This window comes from Hakea prostrata, chromosome 4 (assembly GCF_041222555.1).
Source record: "Hakea prostrata isolate BN-2017 chromosome 4, UWA_Hpros_2, whole genome shotgun sequence".
Classification (NCBI taxonomy): Eukaryota; Viridiplantae; Streptophyta; class Magnoliopsida; order Proteales; family Proteaceae; genus Hakea; species Hakea prostrata.
Genome location: NC_142603.1, coordinates 630,189 through 641,334, shown reverse-complemented (window position 1 = coordinate 641,334; position 11,146 = coordinate 630,189). Strand labels below are relative to the sequence as shown.

The 11,146-nt window shown below is 39.3% G+C and overlaps 1 protein-coding gene across 6 annotated transcripts in view; it reads left to right on the top strand.

Annotated features, from left to right (window-relative positions):
- Positions 1-11,146, top strand: part of LOC149016883 (telomere repeat-binding factor 1-like) — a 55,914-nt gene continuing 44,768 nt past the window's right edge. Inside the window, exons 1-5 of one of the 6 annotated variants that reach the window (XM_089151147.1) lie at positions 2-114; positions 192-843; positions 915-1,017; positions 1,658-1,815; positions 2,021-2,220. In XM_089151147.1, coding sequence (XP_089007273.1) covers positions 1,666-1,815; positions 2,021-2,220 — 350 coding nt within the window. In that variant the 5' untranslated portion in view covers positions 2-114; positions 192-843; positions 915-1,017; positions 1,658-1,665. The other 5 variants (XM_089151143.1, XM_089151148.1, XM_089151146.1 and 2 more) reach the window with 5 other exon arrangements.

Here is an 11,146-nt window from a genome sequence, read left to right as displayed (position 1 = left end):
CGGGGATCGTGCAGTGGAAGGAAACAAGTGCAGAAAGGAAAGACCGCAAAATTGAGAACGGATGACTCATTGAGAACTCGCCCCAAGGAACTAACGAATGCTGATCTGAGTTAGGTATGATATAAAAAACCCCGTCTATCATGAACAGAAGGTAACTGAATTGTTTCATTCTTATTGTTATTCAATTTCAGAGCTATGGATTTGGGGGCCACAGCATTAATGTGGTGCATCTGCTAATTTATCCATCATAAGCGACTCCTCAACTTGCAAATCGGCCCACATCTGAAGATTGTTTTGCAGTTTTAGGTGGATCGACATGAATCGGGTGCATCAGTTCGCAAGTTAACGTTTTAGCTGAAGTTATTCTTCGTGGGCTGGCAAAAGCATACTTAGACCACGTGCAATGCAGTAGAAGCAGCCGTTACATTTTTGACCCATGCGTTTTGATTGATTTTTTTTTACCCCAGAGTCCCAGGCGCAAAACAGGCGTTATTATAGATTTATACCTCGGCTGTTCGGCCCATTCGTCTTTACGGAACTCTCACGCGCAAATTCACATTGTAAAGCTGTAAATTGTGAGAGCCACCGACGCCGGCCATAACCGGGAAGAAAAACAAAGAGGTGGAGGTAGTGAGGAGAATATACCGTCCGGTTCGATTGTTCCGACTGTTCGTTATTTGGGCCTCCTCGTTCTCCGGTAGTCGCCATTCCGAATAAGGGAGTACATCGCAGATTCGTGGAGTTGCTTTTTAGGTTTTATTATTAATTATCTTGGTCCCTACGAAGAAACGGCAAGAGGCTAAAGAGATATAGGAAATTGGAGGAGCATTGATACCGTCTCAGGTAATGCATGCTTTGATTCGTTCTCATAAAAATTGGCCAATAATCTGGATTATTGTTATTCGTGCTCATAGATTGAGAAACCGTGAGATTCACTTCCTTCTGCTTCCGTTGCGAATCTGCTGTTACGGTGTTATTTTGTTAAGGTGCTGATCGTCCCCGGCGTGTGAAACAACGGTTAGGGACTTTATCTTTGAATCTTTGATGGTTTCATTTCGGTTACCTGACATCGTTATTTAGATTTATATTGTCAAAGAGTAAAGGATTATTTTGCGGTTCTATCTAAAACACCATTTCCAGATTCTGGTATACATTGTATTATTGGGAGGTAGAGGGTGTGATAACCCTAGAACTAGTGGGTACCTAATATAAGTTTAGGAGAGGTGGTGAGAAAGGATATGGATAGCTTAGGTTTTGTGTATAACATGGCTTCAAATAGAACTGATTGGAAGGCAAGGATTCATGTGTCTGATCGCATTTGGTTGGTGGACAAGACTTGCTGTTTTTATTGTAGGATGAGATCATGATGATTGGAATTTCGGTTGCTTTTGAGTTGTACGCGACTGTTGTGATTCATTATGTTTTCTCCTCGTTGCTTCCTCCACCTCAAAAACCAAAACTGCCACCCTGTTGCTGCTCACCACTCTGTGAATAACTATCGTAATTTCTGTTGCTTCTCATGTGCTTCAAGCCTGATCCTTATGAAGCTCAAAGCTGTACTTCTTTGACTGTGTTCTCATATTTTTCTTGTCTTCGATGTTGGCTCATGTGCTAGTATCAAAATGCCTGATTAGCTTTCATATTGTTAGATCTTCAGCTACTTTAATGGGTGCTCCGAAGCAGAAGTGGACTGCAGAAGAAGAAGCGGCCCTTAAAGCTGGAATAGCAAAGCATGGGGCTGGTAAATGGCGCACAATACTGAGAGACCCTGAATTCAGTGGTATATTGTCTATGCGTTCTAATGTGGACCTCAAGGTATGCATGTATTCTTATTACCTTTGTCTAATAGTAGGTAATGGTAGTTATGACTTATGCGACTGATTCCAGAGTTCTCTTGGGTTTGGTATTGAATTCTTGATAGTTATGCCCCAGGAAGTATAAAATCATCTTTCTTTCAGTCTGATATTTCTAGTCCTTAAACATGGGTTCCTATGATGATTTGCGTGGCTATTCTGGACAGGACAAGTGGAGAAATATGAGTGTGACAGCGCATGGATGGGGATCTAGGGAGAAGGCTCGTTTAGCCCTTAAAAGGAGTCAGCAACTCCCTAAACTCGATGAGAACCTGATGGCTAGTGACGAAGAAATAGTTGATGTGAAGCCCTTTGCACTTCCAACTGAAACATTACAGACTTCTAATCTGAAAAGACCTATGACAAGGTTGGGATCAGTTTTCTTTTACTTATTTACATTTTTTTCCCAAATCCTTGGTTTGTGATGGCTGCTTTAAATGCTAACTTCAATTTTAGTGGAAACTGTATGGATAAACCTGAAGTGACCGAGTTGACTAGTTTATTTTAATAATGCCTTGAAACTTCTACACAAAAGGGATCTAGCTGCAGCATCTTCTTTCATTTCACTGTATTAATGATGTTTAGATTGTGTTAAAATGATTTGACAGCTGAGTGAAGGCAATCCGAGAAGTCTTTTGTTGTGTATTTTTTCATCTGTATGCATTGCTTGACTTGAAAGCTTAATGAAATAAGCATTATTGCCTTTAAGGTTAAGATTAGGTAAAAGTTGTTTTCAAAGTGAACTGCGTTGTTAAGGTTCCATCATCGGCATGTAAATTTGTTTGCACATGAGATAGAGGAAAGGGCTGGGGCAGGGGAGGAATAACTCCAAAGAACATGTACAAGAAACTACTGATTTTCCATACAGAAGTACTAGTACCAAGAAAGAACTTGTCCACTGAAACTATAACTTATCTGTGGGATAGGTCTACAATGAATAATGGTATCCAAAAATCGATTTTGCTAGGATTATTATACTCCTACTATTTACTGACATATACATAAAGCCATAGTCTTAATTATTATGATTAAAGTTCCTTGCTGGGCTGAACAATCAGCAGTGTTGTTCACCAGTTGATCTAATGGGATCCTGGATATATCTTCTGTTGGAGGCTCTACCGCTTTTTATCAGTTGAAATACACTTGTTATTCTATTGCTTTGTTGTGACATGAATTCACTTGATTGTTTCTATAAAAGAAGGTGTATTCACCATGTTAAGATGGATTTCTTGATCCTTCATCTTTCTTTCTTTATTTTATTTATTTATTATTTTTTTTTGAACCAGATAAGACTTTGCTAGACTTTGCTTGTGCGGAAGCCTTTGGCACCCGGTTCTTCCTTTATAAGACTTTACCAACAGTTAACTGGTCTTAAATTATTATTTAGATATTAATTAACAGTTCTTAACATAATCCTAATCATCTCAACCCAAGCTTGTATTGTTTTTCATCAGTTTCACAGATGATTGGCATCCCACTTCCCACCAAAGAAATTGTTGACTGATTGCAACTTTTGTCAAGAAGTCCTTGAGAACCAGGTGTATCTTTGTGTACATATAATTTCTACATCAAATTGCTACATTTTTTATGTAAGCGTAGATTGAAGAGGTTCAACTAGGAGGCCAGTCTTCCAGGATCTCAGGATTTTGGGGTAGTTTTGTTGGAGTATATGGTGGTTGAATGGGTATGAAACTTGAACAGAACTTAGGGAATGATATGTGGAGATATACCTAAAGCTTGGGATGGTTTTGATGGTTAGATTGTTATAGATCTAAGTTTGAATTTTGGACTTTTTTGGGAATATATAAATTCAAAAAAGGGGTTAAATCCTTGGATCTCAGATGGGGATTTGATATATATTCTTGATTGGATTAAGGAGATGATATTTACAGGCCATAGGATGGATTTCCAGTGGATTCTAATGGATAATTTGGATTGGATATAGGTTTTATTAGGGAAAATGAGAATTGAATGAAAAAGGGCGATTCAGAACTGGAATTTACAGGATTAGAAGAAGAGACAGAAGAAATGGGGTTGGTGATAAACTTGTTTTACAGGATTAGAAGAAGAGACAGAAGAAATGGGGTTGGTGATAAACTTGTTTTTGTGGAAGGTATTCTTGAACCACAGCTCGAATGATAGAAGATATTTTTGGAAGTAAAGAGCAGAGAAATAGAGCAGAAATCATGTAAAAGGGGGGTGTGTGTGTGTGTGTGTTAATGATGTGAATCAGATCCTAGGGTTTAGTTGTTGGATTATTTCCTCTAGAATCAAGCTCACTCTAGGATCCTCTTCCCTTAGAATCAGCAATATTCTAGGGCTGTTGCCTTTGATATAGGGTTTTGGAGCAATATATAGAAGCTAGGGTTGGGTTAGGTTTCGGCCAGGTTAGGGGACTTGGGGTTTTATGTTCTAGGGTTTAAAGCTTGCTGTAATTTATGATTTCAGATATGGAATTTAGGGTTTTAATGGATCCTAGGGTTCGATTAGGTTAGAGTTAGAACTCTTGTTTGTATTTTTTAATTTCAGATTAGGTTCTACAGGTTTAAGGTTCAGGTTTAGGTTTCCTATTTGGAGGAGGATTCTTGGGGATGTCGACTAGGGTTAGGAATTGAAAGGGGAAATCTGGTGTAGGAGACACTAATCCTAAGTGTGTGGTTGAGGTTTTAGGTTGAACTAGGTTTAGGTCTAGAGGTTGAAGATGAATTGTAGAATTTTAATGAAGAAGATGAAGCGCAGGAATTTTATAAATACTAGGGTTTAGGTCTTTTGAGGGAATTAAGGGTAGGGATGGGTGAGGGGTAACATGCAATCCAACTTGGAGAGAGGTAATGGGGTGAGGATTAGGGATCTAAGAGGGGATGGGGTTTGCTGCAGCCGCAGGGTAGAAGGAGGGGATGAGGAAGCTTGCGTGGGGTACGGAAGAAGGAGCGGGGCTGGGTTTAGCTTTCTTTTTTCTTTTTTTCCCCATATAATTTTGTGTTTTTTGTTGGTCGCTTCTTTAGATGTGTATGCTGGGTTAAGTGATTGTATTTGCAGAGGAGCTTTTATTAGGGAAAGATAATGATTGTGATTGAATATCAATATTTCTTTTTTGGATGCATTGTCTCTGCTCAAATCTTATCCTATCCAAAAAAATGACCTTTACAATTGAAGGACCTCTGATGTTGGGCTTGATTCCTACAAAACTAATTTCCATTGGAGTAGTAAATTTGGATTTTTGCGGGCACCGAAAAAGATGGAATAGGTTTACCAAAAGAAAAAAGAAAAAAGAAGTTGGGTTGCTGGAGACAATGGTAACAAGTACAGGGGCTAGGGCTAGGGCTAGGGTTTAAGAGTGGATCCTCTACCCTCTTGGAGAAGAAATTTTCCTATCCTCATGGTTGGGTTTTTGACATGTGTCCAATATCAAAGTAGGATCTTCTATTTTTAATAAATTGACTAAAACGGTGATGAATGTTGTTAAATCTATGCTGGCTAATTTACTAAAAATTGAAGTGGTTTAAACTGAAATTCCAGGGTTTACCTTGTAGGTATGTCTTAAACCAAATTCTAGGGTTTACCTTGTAGGTATGTTGCCCTAGATGTAGGTTCACTCCAGGATCCTCTTTAATAGAATCAACAGTCAATTAGAGTTCTAGAATACCCTATGGTTGAGGGGAATGGGTTGGTTGTGGGGTTCTAGGGTTAGATTTGGCTGGGGTTTTGGGAATTCAGGGGCTATGGGGTTTCTTTGTGATAAGGGTCGTAAAGAAAACATTTTATAAGAGAAAGGTTGGATTAATGTTTTATGGTAAAAACATATGAAAACCCAACCCATGGGAAATATGAGATAAAGTTATTGAGATGGAACCATTGGTTTATGTGTCAGAATGGGCTGCAACTTTTAGGTATTAATATAAAAAGATGATTCCCTAGGTTTGTTTGGGGGTTTGGATATCTAAATTGAAAAATATTAGGGTTCTTGTTTTTATGGTCTTGGGAAGTACAAAAATCCAAGAAATTAATTATATCTTGAAATTGGACGGTCAGAATGGAATCAAACTAGGATCTAAGGTCACTAGGGGTTTTTTTTTTTTTTTGGGGGGGGGGGGGGAGGGTCCTAAAGTTTGGGAAAGATCTAACGGTACATTGCTCTAGATTTGCCCTTGAAATTTTGGTGTATAGAAAAGTCCAAAATTCAAGAAATTAGTAAAGAAGGGTGCATGGATGGGAGAAGAAGAGGGAAGGCTAGGGATGGGATTAGGGATGATGTTCACTTACTTGGAGATGGTAAAGGGCTGCTGCACTTAGAAGAGAATGTTGAAATTTGAAAAGGTGAACTCTTAATTCCATCGTTTCCCTCCCAAGAAAGCCATGACTTGGATTCATCCAAACTCAGGAATTTTTTCAATTCAACTTGATGATTTCAAAGTTTGAAGGCTTTATTTATAGCCTCAAATAAAGAAAGCCAAAAGGACTAAGTTGGAAAACCAATTAGTACTCTATCTGGCTAACCAATCCTTGCACAACTACTAATTCACTAAGACTTTGACTTAAACAAGAAACTCCCTAACTCTAGAGGACTCTGTTCCAAATTTTAAAGAGTAGATATGGAGTCCTTAAAAAAAGGAGAATTAAAATAGACTCAAATTAGGGGATTCCAACATAACTAGGAATCATACTTAGACTAGGACTCTTAAATAGCGTGCAAAATACTAACCATAAAAATAAAATAAAAATATATTTAAGGTCTCGATAACACCTTGGATTCGCATTGGACCTAGTTCTCACAAATTTGGGCAAAATTACTAAACTACCCCTAGATCGAATTAGGGGTCCTAGTGTTTTTGGGGGATGTGGGTAGAGGATCCAGGCTTAGGGGTTAGAACCAAAACTCTTGTTTTTTTGGTTCATTGGAGAAGAATGGTGTCATTTGTTAATCTAGTGTTTTTTTGGGGGGGGGTTCTTTTAAGAAAAAAAGGGTGTCTTTTACTGGTGTGATTGTAATTTACGGAACTTTTTAAACATGAAAAGATAAAAAATAAAATCTTATCATTTTAGCTGTTGGATTTGTTGAACAATACGTGTGTGGCGCAAACAAGGATCCAAATTAGCTTGTTAATTACAGAGAATGGAGGCGTTATTTATAGCCTTTAGAAGGAAACACACTACGACTCAACTTAGGAACACAACTTGGATTCAAACTTGCAAGCTAATATGACCCGACTCGACTTAGGAACTCAACTTGGATTCAAACTTGCAAGCTAATATGACTCCTACTTGACTAGGGAGTCTTAACTCAGACAAGGATTCTATCATATCTCACTCTAGAATGATCCAATTTGGAACATAAGAGTAGATACGAAAGCCTAACAAGAAACTGATTGAAACTAGGGGATTGCCATACAACCTCGGAATCATACCCTAATAAGAATTGTGAATTTGATACGAAAGTTAATATCAAAGCCAAGAAATTAACACGATAAACTTGTTACAATGGTGCTAATCACCCCCTACACCAAATGGTGCCCTCAACCAAAGGTTGCCCAAATCTCTTATGAAATAATTGATACCCTCTCCTCTCAATTTCCCCTTATTTATAATCCCCTAAATCACACTAATCCTCTCTCTCTCCTCCATATGGCATGATCCTTGGCTCTAAGACTGCCGGCCCCTCGAAATTCACCTTGTCCTCACGGTGAAGGAAAATTAGAAGTTTGTTCTTCACATGTTTGCCGTGCAAGCATTCCAATTCCATGAGCAAGTGCATAGTAGTGACCATTCGGCAACTTGAAACAGAAATAGAGTGCTTTTCTCCCCAAGTTTGTAATGTGACCTCCTTGACCCTCGTTGACCCAGTCTGTTGCAGACAATGTAGGACCAATAAGGGGGTTCATGTATATTCAACCTTGCTCTCAAATGAAACAATAACGCCAAATTTGCAATTGGATTTGGTGATGCTTTTGGCCTTAAGAAACATGTGGGCAGGGACTAACTACAACTCTTCTATAAGAAGCACTCCCTAATCTTTGCACCCTATTTCCTAAAAAAATTCCCCAAAATCTACAGATCGTCTGCCAAAAATGACCAGTTAGAAATACTCACAACGACACCAGCGTCACTAGGGAATCATTCCTGGATCACAGAGACAAAATGACATATTTGATTATGCCATACTATTGGCATCTTGAACTGGAAGATCTATTGATACAAAAAAACAACATTTGTTGCGGAAGCAAAAACACCCTCCTCGAACTTCATAGATTGCCGTAGTACCAACAGAAACCATGGTTAAGTCGCCATCGCCATTCAGAGCACAGTTCGCGTCAATGTCGATTATGGGTTTACCACCACCATTGTCGAGCTCCACAAGTGGCCTTGGTATGCTGTTCTGGTTTGCCATTCCGTATCAAGCATGGACTAACATTCTGCTGGAATAGTCTACCTTAATCGGGAACATTGGCGAGGAGAGAAGACCCTTTGTGCTGGCGTTCAACAAGTGGTTTGTGCCTCTGCTGTTGGCGTAGCTTGGCATGTGGGTTTGGTCGAAGGAACAAAGGTAGGGGATGGATGAATAGTGCTTTCCCAGAATTGCCCCCAGGTGTCTTTCTTTGTCAATGGGTTCTATACTCGCCAGGCCAATATTGACCAAATAAAATATAAACCCTTTGGGCTGGGCCCCTAAATAGAACCCGTAACGGCCCATGACTTAATTCTTGGGTAGTCAACCCATAAGTCAAGTGAGTGGGCTGTTGGGTGTGTGTTATAGTTGTGGCATTCAAAGCCCATTTTGCTGTGTTGATTCCCTGGGCTAATTGCCTCGATGGACTAGGGTTACGGGTCCAAGTCCAACCATAGCCCGGTCCACCCCTTTCTTCTTCCTTACTTCTCGAACAATCCCAACCCCTTATCGTTTCACCCCTTCCTGCCGCCGACTGAGTTATCACCAATGTTTTTCAATTGTGGACACTCTAGTTTCTCTTTCTTGCTATTGCCCTCAACCAAGGGGGTTTTGTGGGATCTATTGCCCTTCAATCTGCCCTTGCTTTGATTTGGCGAAGCTTTTGCTACTCATTTGCATTGTCCTCCATGGTCTCTTCTGCCGCCCCAAAGCGTGAGTATGCCATCCTCCGAATCTGCGGATGTTGAGATAATAATGACTATTTTTCCTTCCCTTTTTTTTCTTCCTTCTTTCCGTTTTCACCCAATCGATTTCAAAGGGTTCTAGGATTCCTTTCACTGTTTGGCTCTTAGATTCATCCCCCCCCCAACCCTGCTGCTCTTTCCTGTTGTGAAGGTGTCTCTGATTGCTGCAAAATTTACTATCGAAAACTGCGACATTGATGTTGTCCTCTGAAAAACTGGTATTTTTGGTGTTTGATTCTTCAGCAAAATCATGTTTCAGAGCACCTTTGAAGCTTAACCAGTTGAGTTCCAACCAATTTTTCTGGTAAACCTAATCCAAAGTGTCCCCTTCCAAGTGTTGGAGTGCTGCCACTAACCTGTACTCATCCTCGATCTGCTGTTCCCAACAGAAGATCACAACTTCGAGAAGCCATTGCTGCATTTCTCCTTCGCCAGAAAACATCGATAATCTGGTCACAATGTCCCTTCTTGTGTATAAAAGACGCGCTCTGATACCAGTTGATAAGAGCCGTGAATTCGCTATGAAAATTAATATTAAAACCGAGGAATTAACACGATAAGCTGGTTACAATGGTGCCAATCACCCCCTACAATAAATGGTGCCCTAAGCCAAAGGCTGCCCAAATCTCTTGTGAAATGTCTGATACCGTCTCCTCTAAATTGCCCTCTATTTATAATCCCCTAAATCACACTAATCCTCCCTCTCCCCTTTAGATGTCATAATCTTGGGGCCCTAACATACCCTAGCAAGGATTCTTAAAGAACTGACAAAATTATGAATCAAATAGAAAACAGAAGTAGATTTAGGGACCTAATAACATGCTGGATCCAATGGCACAGTAACCTTGGACTCTACGAATTTTACAAAAATGACAAAAATGCCCTTGGTGGGATTAGGGGTCTATGGTTCAGGAAATAACCCTAGGCCCTATGCTGCCCTTAGAAATGATTTACATCAGGTGGTGGTCAAACAAACATGTTATGCACTTGTACCTCATCTGAACCAATAAACAACAACAACAACAACAATAAGCCTTGTCCCAACTAAATGGGGTTGGCTACATGGATTCTTGCCTTCCAATCAGTTATGTTTGAGGCCATGCTAGATATAAAGGCTAAGCTTTGCATATCCTTTCTCACCACTTCTTTTAAAGTTATCTTAGATCTACCCCTAGCTCTTTTAGTCCCTTTAATTTGGATTATACCACTTCTCCGTACAGGGGCATTCATAGGTCTCTTTTGAAGGAGGCCGTGCCACCTCAAACGACCTTCTCGAAGCTTATCACTCATGGGAGCAACTCCCAAATCAATTCTAATATGATCATTCCTTATCTTATCCTTCCTAGTTTTGCCACATCCATCTTAGCGTCATCATTTCTGCTACACTGAGTTTATCTATATGATTATTTTCAATAACCCAACACTTTGCACCGTACATTATAGCTGGTTGAACAATGGTCTTGGAAAATTTTCCTTAAGCTCTAATGGAATACGCCGATCACACAAGACCCCAGATGCACTTTTCCACTTCATCCACCCTATTTTAATTCTTTGGAAAACATCATCCTCTATGTCACTTCTTTTATTTATGATTGAACCTAGGTACCTAAAACAATCACTTTGAGGAATCTCCTTATTGTCAAGTATCACCACCACATCGTCTGCCCAATCATGAGTTCTAAAGGGAATCCCAATCCAAATTGGATAATCTGTAAGTTGAGTTCAAGTTTTTTTTTTTTTAAAGGTTGTCAAGGTGGCGAGGCGACCAAAGCGATTGGTGCTCCACCTAGGCGATTAGGCGACAAAGCGGCTGGCTAAAAATTTTCAATACAACTACTTTTAACGAATTTTTTGATACAACTACTTTTGATAATAAGCTAAACAAACATTCAATAGTCACATTCATAAAAAAAAAAGCATTCAAAAATCATAATTATGAAAAATTATCCAAAAAAAGAACACAAACATAAGTTCATCTTATCAAACATCATAACAATGACTATGTACTAACAAAGAACACAAACATAAGTTCATCTTATCAAGCATTATAACAATGATTATGTACTAACAAAGCCAACATGATAAATTAATAGATCTCATTATTCCAATTTCCAAGTCATTGTCCATTTAATGATTCATTGATTCTTGATGTTGAGTATGACTCA